Source organism: Xiphophorus hellerii, chromosome 14, assembly GCF_003331165.1.
Source record: "Xiphophorus hellerii strain 12219 chromosome 14, Xiphophorus_hellerii-4.1, whole genome shotgun sequence".
Classification (NCBI taxonomy): Eukaryota; Metazoa; Chordata; class Actinopteri; order Cyprinodontiformes; family Poeciliidae; genus Xiphophorus; species Xiphophorus hellerii.
Window position 1 is genome coordinate 1,980,629 of NC_045685.1, and position 22,362 is coordinate 2,002,990.

At 39.6% G+C, this 22,362-nt stretch overlaps 1 protein-coding gene across 2 annotated transcripts in view; it reads right to left on the reverse strand.

Moving 5' to 3' along the window:
• The window catches only part of eml3 (EMAP like 3), a 49,185-nt gene that overhangs the window by 25,029 nt on the left and 1,794 nt on the right, over positions 1–22,362 (reverse strand). Inside the window, exons 2-4 of one of the 2 annotated variants that reach the window (XM_032583198.1) lie at positions 3,008–3,184; positions 2,736–2,856; positions 1,164–1,640 (exon numbers count right to left, since the gene is read on the reverse strand). In XM_032583198.1, coding sequence (XP_032439089.1) covers positions 1,164–1,640; positions 2,736–2,856; positions 3,008–3,184 — 775 coding nt within the window. The remainder of the gene's footprint in view (positions 1–1,163; positions 1,641–2,735; positions 2,857–3,007; positions 3,185–22,362) is intronic. The other variant, XM_032583199.1, reaches the window with a different exon arrangement.

The window sequence follows — 22,362 nt, forward strand, 5'->3', positions numbered from 1 at the left end:
TGAAGTGCCACTGAGCAAGGCACTCGACCCCAGATGGTCTACGGGTTTGCCTACCCGAGTATGATTGCTTGAGTGTGACTGTTTGAAAGCACTTTGGGTGGTCGATACGATGAGAAAAGTGTGATATAAATTCAGACCATTAACCATTAACTGAAAGAGTGTGACATTAATTCAAAAAGGTGAAGCTTGAACAGATCTAGCTCAGCGTGGTTTTGTTGTGTCAGTGGAACAGTTGCATTGCCAACATCAAATGTTGTACATGGTGAACTTATTTTAGTGGGAAGATGAAAAGTCTGAGTTCAAGTTGGAAACCACTTGGCATTCAAGGCATTGATCAGAGGTAGATCAAGGGCCACAAGAGAGATCCTGAATGTATGAAACAAATTACATAAGAAACCCTCTTCCAAGCCACAAAAAGCATGGGGGACAAAAAGGAAAGTCGTGCATGCACAAGAACTGGTCCCAATTAACAAAAGCAGCTGTGCTTCACCACTATGTTGTTTACAGACCATTGGAAAGGCAGTTGTTCAAAAGAGTCGGAAGAAAAGAACCAAAGTATTCATCCCAGAATTTGAGGACAGTGGTGAGTGATTTAGTGATTAGATTACTTCTGCAAAACCCAGTTGAATAGCAGCTCATTGTTATTGTCTTTACCTAATCTTTTATATGGCAGATTTTTCTTGAACAGTTCCTTTAGTGCTGCCTGTCTGGACAGATGCTCTTTGAAAAGTTACAGCTATTAAGGTTTACACACAGCCTAACCTGTTCAGTCTAAGCATGTGTGTAATGCTAGCCTCACCATACACCTTTCTGTGGTTTCATGCTGACCTCACATCACATCTTCCACTTGCTGCAGTGTAGTTGAACTAATTATGGACATGTCACTCAGCTGGATCAAATGCTCCACTCCAGCTCCATGTTTTCCCAACAACCTAATCAAATACATGGGAAAATTCCATTCCGATTATTTTAGAAAACAGACCCTCACCACCCCCCAGTCCCTTGGTGTTTTCTGATTCTGATAGCTAAAGGTTTGACCTGTGGCAGCACAACTGGGGTTTGCAGAATCCAACTCAGACAATATTAAAGTTGACTGAGTCTTAAAAAGCCATGCAAGATTAACTTGGTTATGCAGAAAGCAGCGGTGAGGCTGGCTCACGCACAAAGTCTTTTCTCCTTCCTGGATGGGGGACAGGGGTCCAGATCGGAGGCTGAGGTTTTGGTCTGAGCCGAGGGAGGCCGGGGCAGAACCCGGTTCATCCGGAGAGCAGCTTCTATCCAGGCATTCTTCCCTCTGAAGGGATCTCACCGTTGTTGGCTGAATAGGCTCCTCCACTGACGAAGCCCAACTCGTTTCTTTTTCTTGGTCCCCTCCGACTTCTTCATCCACCTGGTCCTCCTCTTCCTCGTCCTCCAGGCCAGGGACACGGTGGAGTTTGCCTCGTGTCCCGTCGAGCATGAGCTCAGTTGGAGGAAGGCCGTCTTCAAGATAGAGGCTCTGAGTGTGTCTCAATAGTGCGGACATGGTGGGCTCAGTCTGAGTTGCCTTATCCAATGACGGCAGTCTCCTTTGCTGCTCTGCAGATACTCTGCTTCCTATGAGGCCGTTAGCATTGCTCACAATGCTCTCTGACTGTTGGCTGGAGAAGGTACAGAGGTTGGGAACCACACAGGCCAGTCATACAGCAAGACCAAACATATCAACACAACCAACGTTCAACAGACAAGCATCACTTAGAACAAGCCTGTAACATGTTAGAAACAATACAACATTCCTGTTATGACCATTCATGTTAATGCCTCAGGAAATCCCATCAGCCTGGACTTGTACGTCACTTTTCTGTTGCAAACCTACAAAATTTGCAAATAATGCCTTATATCTTTGTATTGAAGCACTTTTTAAAAGAAGTTTTAGAATTCCATCTGTTTTAGTAGGAGTCCATCAGCATGCAGCATCTAGACATGGTAAGTCTAGATCTCTTGTTCACAGCCTGTTCAGGTGAGCTCAGATCCTCTGCTGCATTGTGTTCAGGAATGCTGATTCAGCCATTCTTAATGCTCCCACATACTCAGGCGTACTGTGTGAATTCTGTGATCCATGCAGACTCTGAGCACACTGCCGGTTGTGATTTCATACCTATAACCTACATTGCTCATTAGAAATTCCTTCATTTCCCACAATTCAAAAGGATACTAGCAATTTTGTTGAGCTAATGGGGAGCCTAGCCCCTTTTCTCCTCCACTGCACCCTGTCAGTGCTGCACAGACAGCAGCAGTTGCATTGTGTGTCTTTACAAATGGTTGCTCCGACTCTCAACCTTACCACCTCGGTGCTGCATACAAAACGTAAATATGGTGGTCCACCATGGACTAAGGTACAACCGAATATGTGGAGATCCATAGGAGTGTGTGCATGTGTATGTGTGTGTGTGTGTGTTTGCTCTTTGATACAGTGGCAAACTGTCCAAGGTGTCCCTGCAAGGAAAAGCTTGTAATGACAAAGGAGACATCAGTAATCCAACAAAACTGACTGACAAAAGCTTTAAAAGAATAGATACATAACAATAAGGTTTTCTGATAATGCTGCCACTACCATCAGGACTATAAACCACCTAAACTGTCACTTTTTTACTAACATCTAAAATTGTAGTTGGCAGAAATGAGAGGTGATCAGCAGTCATGCTACAGTAAGCGGTGTGGCTGTGAGCCACAGCCTGGCTCTGAGTGGGAATCACCTGGCGGCCGTGGCAGCGTGGTAAATTCCATCGTTGGCTGAACTTGATGAGAGTTTTCTGCCGCTGGTGAAACCGTCTGAGTAACACACCTGGTTCAGTACCCGGGCAGCACTGGGGTTCACTGGGGGAATCAGAAGGAAAGGTCCATATTTGTGAGGGTATTCACATGTTTCTGCATGCACAATTACCAGAACATGAACAGTATGTTTGATGTAGGCCAGGACGGTCAGGATTTGACACAAATCCAACTTCTGACCTGACCAAACACTGACCTGCAATCAGCTGCTGCTTCAGTAATGGGAGCAGCTGATCATGCATCCGGATTCTCCGCAGAGCGTCAGCCAGCGACGACTTCAGCAGCGTGATCTCATCCTCCTGCGCCTGCAGACGCACCTCCATGGAGGAACTGCGGTCGGGGAAATCAGTGCTGCCGTCTGCTGACACATCATCTGCAAGTAGTTCACAAAAAATTCTACGTGAAAAGTAATGCCTCAACTGAGAACATATGTTTGAAGACGCTCATTGGGGAAATATGAGCCTCAACTATAGTTCTATTTTTCTTTTCAAAATACATAAAATCCTCTGCCATCAACTGATTAATATGGACAGTATTGCTTACACTGAATGAAAGTACCTTTGTACATTTTAAATCATGATCCACTGATTGATGAGCTGTGCAGGAACCAAGACGAGGCGACTTTCACTGCAGGATAAATCTGAAACAACAAACTAGTACATGCACATTTTCTCTTCAAGGCTTAAGCTTATGGAATAAAAGAACAAACACGTTCCTAGTAGGGGTGCACCGATTGCGGTTTTCTGATTACAGATCTTTTAAAAAGCCTGATCTGCTGATTCAGATTTTGGCCGATACCATTTTTTTGTGTGTGAAATATTGCTAAATATGGCAAGAAAGTCACTGAGTTGGCAAAAGTGGCAGAAGTGTTAAATGTGCAGACATGGCCTGATGGGCGGGCCTATCAGTCAAAAGAGCAGAAGAGAAAATGGTTGATTTTTAGACCTTAACTGAGATAAGATTGGGGAATAAGATCAACTTTACACGTTAATATCAAAATTAAGGAAATCGGTGAAAATACATCGTCTGGCCAATAAATCGTGCATCCTTAGTTCCTAGACATAAAGTCAATTAGAGAGAAAGGAGTCCTCATGCAACACAAGTTTAGATAGCTTTTGAGATGTGGGAAGACTATATAGACTTCTTTATTAGGCCCTGTTGCAAAGAATATCAGTTTTTCCTCCCAAAGCTTTCTGTGGCTCTAGTGGCCTCAAATCAACAACAGTTGGTTAAGAAAAAAGGCAGATATGCAGTTTGAGTCTGAGAATCAAACCGGGGAAGAAAAACTTTAACAGATTTTTCTATTTATGTACCCAAGAACCTATTTCTTTGTTTGTTTGTTTGTTAAATGTGGATCTTATTTATCAGTTATTTATCAGATATTGGTATCACAGCTGTTTGAGTTACATACAGTATATTCTTCAGTCTGTAATTATCATTATGTTGACTTTTCTCAGCTCAGAGGAATTCAAAATACACGTCACAGCAGAAGCTATATTCTTTTCACTTCCAAGAAAGAAGAACCAGAGGCGTTTCGTAAGAGCAGTGATGATGAAATCACCTCCAGTATTTCAGTTGAACAGAAAATGTCCTCAGTGAATCAGTTACGACATGCCAACACTTGCTCACTGCTCTTTTATGCTCAGTTGACAACATAATATGTCATGGCGCGGGCAAACAGCCAGCAGCTGACAGCAACAAGAAAACTATTGGCAACTATCAACCTGAGAATCCAACATTCCAGCAGCCTGTTTGCTTTTATGGAGATGAATCGCAATGAGCAAATTCTGTTCAGAGATTAAGTTAAGAACAAGAGTTAAAGATACTCAAAGGAAGCTATGATAATTTTCTTACACTGAGCCTAACTCTGCTGGAGGTTTCTTCCAGTTTGAAGGTAGTGGTTCCTCTCCACTGTCACCATATGCTTCTTCAGGATAAAAGATTGCAACAGAGTCAATGACTGGCTGGGATCCTTAGATAGATACGTTCTCCCCAACTCTGCTGCGATTGTGATGCAGTGGAATAGCCATGAACCTGTGGCTTCTTCCTGTCACATGTTGATGTGCCCCCGGGCAAGGCACTCAACTGCAAGTTATGAATCAGTGTATGAAGGTGTGCATGTTTATGAGTGTGACTGGGTGAATGTGGCACCAGTGTAAAAAGCTCTGAGCTGACAGTAAGAACAGAAATAGGATTTATAATTTCAGTCCATTTACCAACTGGCATATATCATTAAGATACATAGCATTATAATTTGGATTGCATTGGAACATATAATTCAATCTGATTCTTACTTTATGGCTGGAGTGTTCCAGGATGAACTAAATTGATTTGAAGCTAATTTGTGCTAACCTGAAATCGGTATAGTTAGATATGAGCTAGATATTTGTTTCCCATGCAGCACCTTTAGATGGCAATTGTTGTAAATTGGTACTGCAGGAACACACACCCAAAACAATGTCATTAAAAATTGTTTTATTTTCGTCCATTTCAGAAAGTGAAACTGGTATTATAAAGATTCAGCACACATCATATAACATTATTTCAAGCCTTCATTTCTTGTCATTTCGATGATTCTGTGGCTTACAAATAATTAAAACCCAAAGTTCAGTGTCTCTGAAATTTGAACATGGTGTCAATACAATCTGCACCTTAGCAGAACTACAGGCTGGTCTCCTCCATGCCATGCTGCACTGATGCAGTGATTCATGCAAAAGGAAACCCAACCAAGTATTGAGAGCATAGAAATAAACAGAAACCTGAAATTTCTGTCTTTTATTCTTTTTTATGCTTTGTAAGATACTAATTTTCTGAGACAGTGAGTTCTGGTAAGCTGTAATTATCAAAATGGATTTTTTTTGGGATGTACCAGGTCATAAACTAGTGGTGACCAAACGGTTGCCATGTAAAACCAAAACCAAAATAGTTGGGTTGAAAGTACTTGTGGATCCAAAAAAATTCACGCAATTTTGAAAGAATTTGAGTGCATATTTTTGCTCCAACCTGGTCAACAATAAACTTTACTAATTTCAATAAAATGACTAAAGTAACATTTTTGTAGGAAGGAAATCTGTAAATCACTGCAAAAGATCCCACAGGTCCTCCTGGTAAATTGGTTTCAATTTCTTTGAAATAGGAATCAAATCTATTCTCAGATACAAGAACAGGAAATGGGGAACTTTCTTCAAGAGCGTTTGCTATATTTAGCCAGGTTTAATGATTGGGTGTGTCCAAGTCTGCTTTGGAGAAAAAAAAAAGTTCTATAGTTTTGGTTCGACTTGTCCAGAAATTAAACTGAAAGTAAAACATATACGACAATGTTTTATATTAACATTTCTCATTTCAAAACTGTTATTTCCCTATATATTGTTAAAGGCTTCACACGTGTGAAACACTCAATCTAAAAATGTTTATAAAAATGTGCACCAACCAATCAGCCAAAGTTGGACCATTTCTAATAAATCACGTTTATAACCTATAAATAATAATCAAAGTCTAACTACTTGTAGCGACTTGTACAAGTAGTTGCAACTATGAAACATATTTTCAGCCAACACTACTAAACAGTAGAGCCTTTAAAAATGAAAAGTTAGTTTTGCTCAGTTGCATACACACGTGTGTGTTGAAAACCAGTAGTTCCTCTGCACAGTCACCTCATACACAGAAGCTACTGGCTGAGTTCACACACCACACCCTCTCTGTTCTTCCATCCATGGCCTTTATACAGTGTAACCAAAAGCCACAGTCGCTTACAAAGCCATAAAACAAAGAAAATCCTCAGCGGTGTAGACTTTGTACCTTATCATTGTACCAAAAAGGGTTTGGTGTTAAAAGGCAAAACTTCCTTAGAACCTGTGATTGTGGACCAAAGAGGTCCAGAGGTACTATATGGAAAGAGCAACTGCTTTAGAGAACCTAAATCAATGCAGAAATGAATCTGCAGACTGCAGTCATTGGCACCATATAATTCCTGGTTGTGGATCTTGATTGTTAGTTTTTGCTAAAGTTAGGTATTGCAGTTCTGAAGGAATTGTAGAGAAGAAGAGAGTGGCTCTAGGTCTGAAGATTTAACAGCAATGACACGTTTTTAGTGAAAGAAAAAAATCCTGCCTTCTTTCTTCTAGTTTCTTTCATTGAGTCTCAAAAATCCTTGTTGAGTTTTCAGAAGACAGTAGATATATATAATTTCTTTCTCTTGTGTTTTTGTGAATTGGATCTGTTTTGCTCTGACAGTAATTTACATTACTGGCAATATTCATGACCGGTTTTCATCTAAATAAATTGAGATTACCTCATTTAAATGTGGGCAATTTGTCAGAAGTGGAAAATACAAAAACATGACAAAGCAACCTGAGGTGCAAGTCTTTATGTTCCAGGGCCTTGTGAGTTAAACAGCTACAGCTGCAGTGTTTATTAATGGAAGTTATTAATACATTTTCACCCCCTACATGACCTAATTCAACAGAAGTCCAGTGATTTGGTGCAGGTAGTCTCACCATAAGTGGAATAGAGATCACCTTAAGTGATGGCAGAATAAAGACACCTGTGTGGAAGGTGCATCCACTGGTTCATCAGTATTCCTGACTATCATCACATCATGAAGACAACAGAACATGTCATGCAGTCATAAAAACAGCTGTTGAAAAGTATAAGTCAGGGGATGGATACAAAAAAAATCTTTAAAGCCCTGAACTTTCCCTGGAGTTCAGTTAGATCAATATCATCAATAAATCATCAATAAATGGAAATAATCTGGTCCATCTGTAAATCTGCCCAGATCAGACTGTCTTCACAAACTAGTGAGACAACGCTGACAACTCTGCAAACAGCAACTGTTGCCCAGTTTTTAACCAGTCAAAGCTTTATGGGACAGAAACCATCAGGCCTGGACTAGAATCCAGACAGAGACTGACTAGTCCATCAGATCAAAGGTCTTTGATCTGATGAGACCAAAATGGAGCTTTTTGTCCTTCAGGCAAGACGCCAAGTGTAGTGGTCACCAAACACACCATCCCCACTGGGAACCATGGCGGTGGCAGCATCATGCAGTGGGGATGCTTCTCAGCAGCAGACTCTGGAAGCATGGCAGCGTCCAGATGTCAGCCTGATTCAGAGTTCCACACAGACTCTGTGCTGGGACGGCAGCCAAAGGAGCAGCTACTAAATACTGACATGAAAAGTATGCAATTACTATTTTATGTCAATTTTTTTTGTCAGTATTTTGTAGAAATCACCTTTCAAAGTCAAATGTTCTTGATCATCTGTACAAGCAATAAAAAGGAGAAAATACCAAAGAAAGTGAATATGTTTTATAGGCAAAACAGAAAATGTATCAGAGCTTTATTGGTGAGGCTGAACTCTCCTCACAAAACTGCCTGGATGATAAACAAAACATTCCAGTCTCACTTTATGAGACAGATGATGAAATGTGGATGGAAAAGTTTGAGAAAAGCAAACCACATGAGACCTCTGTGCCCCACTCTGGCCTCCTGTTTCACTGTTTTCAGGAAAAATAGAAGAGCATACATATGTCAATGTGCAGCATTAATGATCCACTACCATTTACAAATAAACGCCATTTCCTCACAAAACCTCAACTCTGCTTCCACACTCAGACAGCGACAGATCGACACGAAGAAGAAGAGTTCATATGAACTAATGATCTTCAGCTGGTTACGTCTCCTAATTCTGCAGGAATGGAAACTTGGCCTGAGCAGAGTATAGTCATGGAAGTGTGTATCGGTGTGTGTGCATGTAATGTGATGCTGTGGAGCATCTGTCCAAACTGGGACAGCTTTATGAACAAAGTGCAGGTTAGGAATCATTTCTGTAACAAAGACTGGGATCCATTTCACTTTACGGTCTTGGCTACAACCAGTTAGACTTTTTCTGCTTCTGATTACCAGTCAGGGCCCCTTCATGCACACTGCAAGCTAACTTCACTTATTCATGCCGATATTCATGCCGCAAAAATGTTTCTACACAGTAAGAAAGGTGAGAAAAACAGAAAAAGAACAAAAAAAGCATGTTCTCTGAAAAAAAACAATCAAGGCAAAAAAATATAAATAAATAAATAAATAAATAAATAAAAAGGAGCACCTCCATAGCCGATGTGTCATCATACTGTTTCTCTCTCTGCGTAAAGAAGCCACAAATAACTTCACTTCATTAAGCCTAGGTTATGTTTTACATCAGTACAGTATGTGTCAAGTAACTGGAACCCTGTGATTAACAGAAATATTTACATTCTTCATCTTCTCCAAACTTTATGGCTACAAGCAGAATCTTTTGATTTATTTATATTATAATTAAATCAAATATATTGATTTAATAAGAGATTAGGTCTGAGTTTCAAATTGTGGATGAATCATTTTTTTTATTCTGGAAGTATTTTGTAAGAGAGGTATCCTCTACCGGTGCCTGCTTTCACTTCATCATCTTTGAGAAGAAAACTGAAAATGTGTAACAAAACAACAAAAAGTATACAACGTGTTTACAGCTTATTGGACATAGGCATAAATCCAGCAAAATAGCAAATTAAAAACAGGAAGATAAATGGAAAAAAAAATCACCGGTCTAGTGTCCACTTTTAAAAAGAACAAGGCCTAACAGAGCCTGAACATTGACCTTAAACTCAAGCAGATGATTTTCTGTCATTACACAGCAGTAATTGGAGAAATCTGGACAAGGCAGAACAATGAGAACTGGGTAACTCTCACCAGGAAGGAATGCCAAACAGGAAGTTGGGCTTTTCCTCCAAGAGGTTGTTTAAGTTACAAACAACCCCAACCCCGTCTTTACTTATACAAATGTAACTGACAATACAAATAATAATTGATTCAGGAATTTTTGTGGAATCCAAAACCGCCGAACACAGCACTGAAGAGAAATAAACCCTCAGAGACATCAAGGGTTAACTGATAAAGGTTTTTAAAGTCACTCAGACAGTTTCTCCTTCGATTTCCTTTTTACTCACTGAATTATTTAATGTAACTGGAAGTTTGGAGGACCACACCCACTGCTGCTGTAAAGAAACGCTGGATCTGTTTTTGGCAGAGGAGTCCTCTACTTAGTGGCCTGGATTTAATGGGTAAAATGAATGGCCCAGTCTGTTTTACTGGCCATGAAACTGGCAATGAGGGAGTTTCACAATCAATTTTTGAAGGATAAATACAGTAAATTCTCAAGGTGTCTCCTAACTCGCCATACTCTTAACCTTTTTTTTTTTTAGTTTGTGCTTTTTCTGCAGCAAATAGCAAAGTCATAATTATTGTTTTTGTATGGAACTTTGGTGCAGTTTTGAACCTGTTTTTAAAAGTGCTATATAAATAAATTTGACATCGACATTGATAATGATTATAAGTCCTTTAAAGAAAGAAAAAAAGACTAAAAAAACAAACACATACATTGTAATTATTTTTATTTAGCATTATTATTCCTAAATTGCCTACTGCATGTTTAGGTTTACATTCTGACATCCAATCATGGCAGAAAACACTGGAAGATCAGCACTAAAAGAAACTAATGGCAGTGTAACAGTAGTTTTCCCAAATGCATTATAATAATTACAGTTGTTTTCATATCCAATAAGGTTCTTAGAACAGGTGCCAAAAGTTTTGCATTTGGACATTTGATTACTTTATTATCTGTCTGGGACATAAAACAGATACTGTATGTCTGTCAATTCATCAGACATTTTATTCTTACTCTGGGAAGTGCAGGAGGCGTTACAGTTTTTGGAAACAATCGCAGGTTTCTCTGGCCTCACAGAGTTGGATGTTCCTCGATAAGAAGAATGGATTAGTCATCAGAACCCTCTGCAGCTGCATGGCCTCAGCTTCAGCTGTGGATCCAAGTTTTTGCTGCTAATGCAGTTCACCACAAATAGAAATTTAAATATTTTCAAGGCCCCCAAAATAGTTGAACGTATAGCTTGAAAGCAAATTAAAAACTGGCGAAATTAAAACCAAGCTAGACCGATATTTTATATCCTATTTCTCAAATTTCAAAGTGGTTCATGCAAATGATATTTTATACACTTTTAAAATGCTGTTTCCTTTGCATTTGGATGCTCTTTACATACAAGTTTATGCTTATTTGCATAAAATATCCTGGTTCTGGTAACAGTTTCCTTCCCAAGTGAAACACTGACTGCTTTCTTGAACCTGTAGCCTGGCCAAACTACACTCTTCCCCTTCGCCTGCAGCAAAGGAAGGATCACTACGTTACTTTTAACGATCGCTATGTGGAGTGCTGTAATTAAAGTTGGTGTTACCACAATTTATTCAGTGGCTGCCAGAGGTTGGTTACACTGGGTCTTTAAAAACTGAAGGAATGAACAACTAAATGAGGAAGAATGTGCACAAGAAAGATGGCTGATCTTTCCGATATTTTCAGTGCACATGCTAAAACTTTTGCAAACAGATTCAGAATTCCCAGAAGGTCCAGCCTGACAAGCCAACAGGTGTGTCAGGTTAGCCAAGTCCCTTACAGAACAGTATTTTTCCAGTGGCAACTCAAGTTGAAAGTCCTAAGGGTAACTTGACTATCATTTGTTTTCACATGTAAAAGATAAACCATTAAGATGTCAAGCTCTCTGTGTTATGGAGTACAAACTACATCCAGAAAAGTCATAAAGCTCTAACCACAAAGTATTTAGACATTTTATCAGTTGGATATTCATGCCAAAGCACAGCTAGGTTCTCTCTCTCTCTCTCTTCCTCTCTATCACTCACACACACACTAATTCAGTTACTTTTCCACTCTACACTGACAGTCTGGTTTTCTTGTTTTCAGTTTTTCCATCTCTGAGCCAAGACCGTGGATGACTCATCGAAGTGTAGCAACAGCCCCAGAGAAGCAGGAATCTGCTCCACATTTCAAATTCACAGCAACTGCACCACTGTTCCAGCTGACATTAAGGCTCAATAATGGCGCAGCAGAATGTTTGGAACATTTGGAGACTGAGTCACTATCTGTTGCATTGTCGTTGCTGCAGATTTTTCGCTACACACCACCAGTCAGCAGAGAAATGGGCAGGAAGTGATGCACGAATGTACATAAAATGCTGTAGATACGTTTTTGTGCAGTTTTTGGTTACAATCTAGGTACATGAGTATTTTGATGTTGCACTGGGTTTGAATTGTTAAACTCCAACAGGATGAAATATGAAATATGAATGACAGCTGGTAAAGCTGAACTATTAGAACTGGTCAGGAGAACTGCAGCACAGAGGTCAAAAAGGGAGCTGGAAAAGTTTTTGGTACATCATGTCAGGTATTTCTTAACAATAACTAGATTTAAGTTTATTTCAACCCAATAAAGATAAATTTATTCATGTTTAAAGTTCACCACCATAACATTGAGAGCTGAAAAGATGAACTTGTTCATCTGTAATATCTTCTTTACAGTACAGCAGAAAAAAAAACATGTTTAATTTAAATGTAAAATTCAATTATCCAATCCAAGAGTTTGCTTTGCATACTAAATGGGACAAGTATCTTTAGAAATAATGATAGGGAAAAATAAAACTGTTCATCTCCCTCGTAGATAACCTATCAGTGCTGCATTTTCACAGAGGCTCTGCTGTTGTGTGATGGAGAAATAGTTTTAGATCTAAATTACAGCTGAAAATGTTATTTTAGAAAGACAAACGCATTTTCTCTGCCATTGTCGGGAATGTGTCTTACATTTTACAGACACATCTGATCAAAATGAGTGTTGTTTCATCACCAGTGCAGTACAAACACATGAACACGTCAAATTTAATACTCGTTCTTCATTTTTAGCTTTCAAATAAACAAACAATTGCTGCAATATCAGAACTGAAAAAGAAAATCACAAATTGATTTCTACTGAACCAAATGAAGCTCAATGCTTTCTGCCATTTTACATAATTTACAGACAGCTTTGTAAACCTTACTCGGTTTAATCATAAGTTGAAGCGATTAGACCAGCTTAGTCTAGAAGTTCTTGTTCTCCCATCCACTGAACTCAGGTTTCTAATCACATCAGTGGTCAGAAAATTCAGCACCAAGGCATGCAGACCAGCATCATCTGAGTCTCACATCACCAGATGCAATGCAAAGTGTCACATGCATGTGTGGAAATCACTACTCCTCCCCTAGATAACGGGGCGATAACTCCACACTAACTCCACCAGAGTGGATTTGTGTTCTCTGGAGTGAACAGTCTTGCCTCCCTGACTGCGTTGTTGTGATTGTTGAGCTTATTGCAGTGTAGATTACACTGCAATAAGCAGTGTAATCTTCAGGAGTTGTGCTTGACTCCTTCATTCCAGCAAAGCAAACTCGTAATGCTGCAACAGTCCAAGACGTTTTAAGTTTCTGACTGAGTGGAAAGAGTATGGAGTTCCAACAGGACTGTGGACCTGACACAAAGCAAGGTCCATAAGGACATGAATGAGTGAGTAGTTTGTGGAGGAACCTGACTGGTTTGCATTGAACCCTGACTTCAACACAGTCAGGTGTTTCCACAAATTTTGTTGAAAACATCTGAAGGTTGTAGCTCATGTAGCCTCAGAACTGAACTCAGATCAGTATCCCAGTTGGCCTGGTCGGTGCATGTCAAACTGCTGTTGAAAAGAACCAACTTCCACATTTATATGTAATCAAGAAGGTCAAAAAGGCTTTATTTCATATAAATGTCATTATTAGAAAAGCTTACATTTCCGACCCAGAACGCAGCATTTTCTCTGAAACCCATTACTAATTTACATGTTGCAGTGTTGACAGTATGTTGTTACTCAAAATGTATAAGTTCCCTACATGCTCATAAACCAGTAGAAATGATTTATAAATCTTCCGGTTGCAACATTTTGAGGAATCAGTGGAAATTCCTAGCAGCAAGGAAAAGGAGAAGCTCAAAAGCGAACCATGACCCAATCACAGAGTCAACATGTAGGCCTGCTGGAACGCCTTCATTCATCTTAAAACCAATACCAGTTTTTTTTTTTTGAAATGGTCTTACAAACATTTGGAGGCCTGAGTCACAGACCACGGCTCCGTCATCTCCTCTTTGGTTTTGGTTGAGTGGGATCTGCTCCACCTCCCTGAAAGGACAGACCCAGCACAGCCAAAAATGACAACAAAACACATCTTAACATATATGCCTGTTTTTCTGGTTAATCCATTCAGGAACTGTGTGTGTCTGTGGGGGGGTGTGTGTGTGTGTGTGCACGCGTGGGGGTGTGCGTGTTCTTGTGTACTTATAGAGGACAACTTTTCACTAACAAAAGAGGTCATTTGTGGAAAATTAGAACATTTTGTGAATTAAACTTTGGTTAAGGTTAGGTTAGTAATGGTTAGGAAGTGTATAAGTGTGTGTGTTGGTGAGGGGCGGCTTCTATAACCAGCTATACCAGCTGCCAGCTATAGTTACTCTACAGCTGGCAGGTCTTAGGAACAGAGCTGCCCAGTAATCAGAGGATTCACAAGTGAAATACTCATCCTCCGATGAACTCAACTAGTGATCTGGTAAATCTGCTGAAGTCCGTCTCCAGGTTGCTCCACACAGGCAGAAAGAAGGAATGTCAGTTGTGGCGGATGGTTCTGGTTGTACTGGAGGTTTCTTCCTGTTAAAGGGGAGCTCTCCATTGTGCTGTCACTATAAGCATGCTCAGTATGAGAGACTGCTGCAAAGCTCAGGACGCCATGCGATCTAGCGGCTAATGTCCCTGCAGGAGGAGGGATTAGTGCAAAGTTAACAACTTGATGTAATACTGTTGGGTTTCCTTATATTGAAAACCTTTTGACCAATTTGAGTAATAAACTGAACTTCACAGCCTTGTTTGACATCTTGGATCAATTGGAATGGATATAATTGGACTTGGAATCTGGCTGTATGACTGATTTGGATGTAAGAAAACCTGGGCTTTTTCTGGAGGAACAATCCAGCCGGAACCATGATTAAAGGCCGACAGTGACAGGCAGAGATGCTCTCACTATTGTGGTGGACAAATTAAGTGCATGTCAAGGTGCTGAGATTTATGCTCTTTGTATGCAACATCAGAACCTAGACACAGTTGGATTTAGGCTGAGGTCATTCTAGCCCATGGGTGGGCAACTCCAGGCCTCGAGGGCCGGTCTCCTGCAACTTTTAGATGTATCTCTACTTCAACACACCTGAGTCAAATAATGAGGACAGCAGGACTCTGGAGAACCTGACTGCACTTAGGACAGGGGTCTCAAACTCCAGTCCTCGAGGGCCGCAGACCTACAGTTTTTAGATGTGCCACAGGTACAAACCACTGGAATGAAATGGCTTAATTACCTCCTCCTTGTGTAGATCAGTTCTCCAGAGCCTTAATGACCTAATTATTCTATTCAGGTGGTGCAGCAGAGGCACATCTAAAAGTTGCAGGACTGCGGCCCTCGAGGACTGGAGTTTGAGACCCCTGGAAAACCTAAATAGCTTCTGAACGTTTGAATAACTAGTGTTAGACTAGAAATGCACTGGTAAGCAGATCATACTCAATTTTCCCTTTTGGTCCCCATCTACAATTCAAAAATCTGTCAATGTTCCTTTCCCTCCATCATGTATCGGTTTGGAAAAAAGCAGGATAATTACAGGGTGATTAGATTCTCACTAAAAGAAGAAAACAGGGTTGGATCAGCAGAATAACTCCAACCTGCTGATTAAAAATAATCAACAGGTTTGATTATTTTTAAGATGATCAAGGTGTGCATGTAATCACACGTATATAAGTAGCTACTTTGAGCAGCTGCTCAAAGGTGTGCCGCGTATTGTGGAGCACTTTGGCTCTGATGCCAATGGAAGGATTCAGAGGGAGCGTGTGTTCAGAGATCATATTGATCTGCTGGGAAATGTTGATGATGGTTTATGAGAGTTTAGATTGATCAGACTGATCATCCTGGAGCTCTGAGCAGTACTTAAAGAGCCATGCGGTACCGGTACCGGTCCAGCTGCAGTCATCCTTCAGTCGCCTGCTTTGTGAATGCGCCTTAAAGCATTCTACTATTTAGAATAAACGTCCACATTCCCCACTCAAAGGACTCTCTGACAGACTGTCTGTCTTTAAATCCCGACTGAACGCGCTACTGTTCAAACAGGCATTTGCAGGATCTCTTTATTTTTTTAATTTGGATATTTCTTTCTTTAAAATGCATTTTTATTTTTGTGAGGTGACATTATGTGTCCTCAAAGCATCTTTTAAATAAACTATGTAATTATTAATATTATAAATACTTATACTGCTTCGAACAAGGACGTTGCCATGGTTATTGCTTCACGTGGTGGCAGACTTCCGGGTATTTATACTAATTTACATATGTATTTATGGGAGGCGACATGGCAGACCAGCAGCTGCGCTCTATTTCCCGCAAATGAGGATTTATAAAGGAAAGGTGCGTGGCCACGTACGTGCGCACGGCTTTATGCATCCGATTTCTTTTGTACGCCGCACTTTTCTAAAATTTTCCGTACGCCACATTTTAGTGTGAAAACTGCACACTCTTTTATGCATGAGGCCCCTGAACTTTGAGCCTTAAAACAAGAGATTGTGTATTAGTTTTGTTATTTCTGAAAGCCTGAGTGTTACTCCATGTCTTGTGGGAGGCTGGCGCTCAGACAGCTGCTGCATTGCAACACTCTGCTAAACTGTTCAAAGTTGACTCTCTATGCACAACAACAAAGTCTTTCTGGTCCAACTGGTTGATGTACCAGTTTCAAAAAGCGCGCTTCTATTCAAACAGATCATTTCCAGCAGTAAAGCTGAATCAGAAGACAAAAACTACCAGGCATACCTCTGGATTTCAGCTTCACTCTGTCAACACCCCACAAACAGAAAGCTGCTTTCAGGACTGGCAAAAACATCACATCGAAATTATACTTCAAGTTACATAAAAGCAATGGTAAATTTTGTTCCTCCAACTAATGTTCTTATTACCACCCTTGGATGCTGAATAATGACCTCAACCACCTAAAACACTGAAGCACTTTGTACTCTACTTTTAGGTCTCTGGTTTGCAACTGCTTCACATCCTGTACGCCCCTGCACATGAATGTGAGGCCCATCTGAGAAAAGAAACAGAGAGCAGAGGCATCTGTGAGAAACTTTCTCTTCCTCCTTCCTACACATGACTGAGTGCAGTCAGACATACACACTATTGGCTGATCGAAAGAGAAATGAATTTCCACATTCACATTGATGAAGGCTCAAATATTTACAGTGCAACACATGCTGTACAAGACAGTTGGTTTGCTAACTCAGTAACCGGCCATCAGATTTAACTCTTTGATTGCAGGCCTGTTTATTGCAGTTCTACACTACCGGTCCAGCTCGGCATAAACACTGTTATACACCTTAGGAATACTTTTTGGTATATGAATAAGTATTCCCATGTTTGTCTTGAAACAGTTAAACTAAAGATTGAGCAAATGGTGAGCCTATTTCTTGATCAATTTATTCCAGTTTCCCATTCCTCCTTTGAATAGCTGGATTCAACAAATGTTCACACAGAAAAAGCTAGTTCATAAAACTATTTCTGCTAAACATAAACTGTGTGCCATCTTCACAGCAAACTCGCTAGCATCTCAGTATTAGCACCTTAGCATTAGAACCTCAGTATTTTTGTATTTCTATTACGCCTGTCAATCTGACGCACAGGCGACATCCATGAACAACAGCGCTGGATGGCCGAGCTGCTTCTCTTGGCTTATTGCTTCAGTGTAAGGTTTTAAAAACAATTACAATTTGTCCAATAGCAACATTTTACTGAAAACATTCCTCAATTTTTCTGAGATAAGTGGTCCATGCTAGTTAGCAGCTTCTGCTTCCTGTGTATTGCAGCCATGCGTAAAGTCAACAGCTGGCAAAATTATGCTTTGAGTTGCCTGGTTGATTTGCTCCAAACCAGAAGATGAAAACATGACTAATTCATAATTTCCGATTTTGGGTTTTGTCTTGTTTTTTTTTTTGTTTTTTTGTGACATTTTAAAACTTTTCTCAAATTTTGCATGGAAATATGACTTGTGACAACATACCATCCATTTGTACTGTACATTTTGTTTCTCTAACAATAGTACACCAACAATAAAGAAAGCTGGGTTATGGCATAAGATTCTACTGCTGCAGGAAAGTTAAGAAAAACACATAATTTAAAGTTCTCTGAGGAAAGAAATAACAGGTGTCTCTGTTTTGTGTGTACTGATGTTATTATCAGAGGTATAACAATCAAGTAAACATTTGAAAATAATTTGACAGATGAATGAATTTTAACTTCTAAAACATTTGTATTCGAGTTGCATGGGTGTCAGCCTTAAGCCAGAATTTACCACAGCCATGATAGATAACTGCTGTAGGTGCCATTGCTAATTAATTTTCTTGGATTCTAATAAGAAAAAAATTTAAATGACCACCCTCTTCGACAATGCATCCCACTATGCTGGCAAGATATGGCATTGTAATTTTATAAAAGATAGAAGTAAACCTATTTTTGTCCTAATTAATCAGAATTTTAGATATAGGTTCATTTAATATCTTTCTCATTTTATATTTTTGTTAGGGTGAAAACAGCTTGGAGGAAACCTTTAATCATTTGTCATCTGCCAACAAAGCTGCTAGCAGAAATACTGGAATTCATGGAGGGAAATTGGTCATGAAAAAAAAAACTAACTTTAATCCTACAAAAGAATTGAGACGGTGATTAACAGTCATTAAATTCTTTAATTACTTTTTAAGCAGCAAGTATCATCACCTCCATAAAAGCAAACTTTGGCAATTTGCTAGTACATGGAATATACTGTAGGTTTACATTAACACAACACCTGCTGGGAAAGACAGCAATGATCAGCAGGTGTATTCAACATGCGGCTCGCAGGCCATTTGTGGCCCACGGACTGATTCTGTGTGGTCCCCAAGTACAATTCCAAAAATAACAAGTTTGTCCAACCAGCAAATGTGGTTCATGCAGATGGAATTTTTTGTTTTTAACTAGGGTAAAATTATTGCAAACTAAGTAAAATCTTCCGAAACATGTTTGATGCAATAGAAATTATCCATCTCTTAATAATTACACGTTTTGCATTCTCTATAATTTCATAGTAAATAAGAACACATCTAAGCAAAGTAGACTTTGGCTCACCCAAATCTACTTTCAATTAATTTATTAAACATGGCAAAATGAGATCATTGAGCTTCAACGGCCTTCAACATTCACCAGATCTCACAAAAAGTGACTCAAATCCTGAGGCTTTTTTTTTAACCCAAACAAATAAAACAAATGCAAATAGAATGCCTCTTTTTTAATAAGACAAAAATCTTTATCTTTAAAGTACTTTATTAGTTTAATTAAATTATTGTACACTTAATTTATTGTTGAGGAGGTAAAAATGCTGTAATATAATTTCTTTGTAACTTTTAATTGTTTTACAATATATATATTTTTTCACCTGCAAGTAATTCTGACGTGACAATTTTTGGCCTACGTGACAAAAAGTTTGTTGTACACCGCTGTCTTGGAGAATCTATTGCTGCTGTCCATCGTTGAATGCTATAAAGGTATTTTTCAAGAAAGAAAAACTGTTAGGATGACTGGTGACAGCCCCAGTGAGTTCACCCTTTTTCATACAAAAACAAACCCTAAGATAGGCAGTTGCTTCCAAGGACGCAGTGCTGGACCTTTTTCTCTGAAAATGATGCAGTAGATTCTAGTAAAGATATTCTAAAAGTAATTAAGCTGTGCAAACTGCTGAAGGTAAAAACTTTAAGGAGAGAGGAGCTCAGGAGCATGTCTGGAGAAAATAAGGTCAAATAGCAAGTTATCATGATAATGAACAGCCAGTCCGGTTAGATTTACTCTTCATGACTGTGCAATATATTGACAATATATTGCAATTATAATATCTATGTTAAAATAGTAAAGGACGGTTTGTAATGCAGCATAGTAATGGTTGTTATATTCCATGAAATTCAGACTTTGTTGCCAATAATATTTTCAGTTTCACTGTAAAAGACCTCTAAATGTTACACAGATGATAGTGCTTACTGCACTAAATGTCAGAAGGTGTAGAAAGCCTCATAAAGACGACAAAGAGAAGAGAGGTATATGTGACTATGTCAACTATAACATAACGTCGGCAGCATGGCATTGTGTTACACACCTGCATTCTTCATAGCAGCCAACGGTTAAGAAATCCACTTTTATTGAGGTGGTCACATTTGGGTTTTTTTTTTAAACTGGTCAATTGCACCTCCCAGAGTTAAGAGCTCCTAACCTCCAGAACAATAACACACACACACACACACACCACATGTACACACACACCACCCCCAGAGCTATTATTCCAAGCCAGAGTTTTCAAACTAAACAAGGAGTTTCCTGACAAGATTCCTAGAAACTTTATTAATGTGGCCACTTGTTTGTTTTTTTTTGTGTTGTAATATTGAAAACGTAGGAGAGAACGCTGTGCTTTGTTCTCCACGTGACTTTAGAATGTGCCACATCAGGAGGTAGTGAGAATGAGAACATGTTAGCGATCTGGTGACTGTGAGTGGGAGATTGTGGAGCCAGACTGAGGCTCTCAGCATCTCGGAGTGAAACAGCTCTGCATCTCTTGGCCACTCAGAGACAGCCTATGAAGAACCCATTCTGCAAACCAATGGTTACCTCAGAGACAGAAACATGTAGAATCTGCCTGGTCTGCTTTTCTCATAAGAATCGTTTAGATAAGGAATAACTGAAAAAGCTGCAGAAGAAGGCTGAACTACGTCAACACATTCAAGAACATTTTTCAAGTCCAACAACCGAACAGCTGTTGAAGTGTCACAAGACACAATATGTAATCTCATCCCAACAGCTTCTCAATGAGAGACGATGATTTTTTTTTTTTTTTTTATCGCCCCGCAAGGGGTCTTTTTGTGGGCTCTAGTGTCCCTTTTTTCAAAGTAGGCTGACAGGAAAGGGGGAAGGAGAGGGGGGAAGACATGCGGTAAACTTCGTCGAGTCCGGGAGTTGAACCCGCGACAGCCGCGTCAAGGCTACGTTTGCCTGAATGTGGGTCGCGCTAACCCCTCTGCCACGCCCCGAGAGAGACGATGATTTTAATTTTTTTTCAATTCTTGTTTGATTCTCTGTCCAAATCCAAAGAGCAACTACAAATTAACTGTGAAATTTGAGCAATGCGTTGTATTTTCTGAATTTTTTTCCTGGCTCCTGGTTTTTATTTGATAGTGGTCAGACAGGAAAGTGGGTTGTGAGAGAGAAGGAAGACATGCAGCAAATGTCAACATGCAGGCTGGGATTCGAACCCGTGACAGCCACGTTGAGGACTAAAGGTCTCTGCATATGGTTGCACGCTTTATCCCTGTGCCACTACTGCTTCCCTAAGGAATTCAATCTTGCATGTTTTTGAAACTGGAATGTTAAAAGAAAAATGCATAGATTCAGGAGACCGAATGAAAAATTAAAATGGTTTGCAAAACCCACAACAAGTGAAATATACTAAATACAATTACACCACCAGAGAATACTTTGGTTTCAGCCAAAACAAAACTGAAGCATCTGTTAAATCCAAAGCTTAGTTCTGTAAATCTTTTCACTCCATGCAGACATGATGCAGCGGGAGCAACAAAATGTTTGGTAAAGCTCCCAGAGACAGAGAGAGACTCTGTCCCAGCAGACTCCTGGAAAGCTGCACGCCTGCTCCTCTGAAAGGGACCATTACAACATTCTGGAGGAAAAGCAAAGCACTCAAATAGCTGCAATTGGCTGATGCAACTTCCTGCTGATGTCTGCACAAATCACTGGAGGTGATTTTTCGCAAACAAAAACAACAAAGACGGATTCCAGATTACTTTGGTCTAAGCATTAATATTAAAATGCCTTCATAAGGGACGGAGTTGAATTTGTATTTGTAAAATAAAATGACATTAATTCAGTACGATGTATTTCTCCAGCAGACGGACTTTGACTGAGCCAATATATATTTTAGTGGGTGAGATGCTGAAGCATGTGAGATTTAAGCAGACATGGTGACGATGGTAAAGAAAGAGGAGAGGTGGTTATGTTCTAAACGTTAGGGATGCACTGATACGAAAAATTTGGGCTGATATCGATATCTGATACTAATACTGGTATTACATATACATATTGGTAAATGTTTACCAATATCATATTTCCCTACGCTTTCGACACTGTGTAAAAGTGACCACCATGAAGGCTTCTCTGCTTCGGTTGAACACCCTGCATCACTGTCACATGACCAAACAAACATGGCTCTTCACTTCCTATATGCTGAAACACAAACAAATGGCCGATGCCAACGTTAATGCCAATATATTGTGCATTCCTACTAAATATCATGTGAAGAATTTGTACATCAATTTCGGTAGGTGTGTGTGTGGAATCTGTCTCTAAACATCTAGGCCTGTCGCAACAATCAATAAATCAATTAATTGCATGATAAATTAAAACAAGTTCAGTAATTTCTATTTGCATGATTTATTGTTTTTCTCTTTTCTCTCTTTCTACCAAAAAACTGGATGATAAAATTCTGCTTTGGTCTCAACTA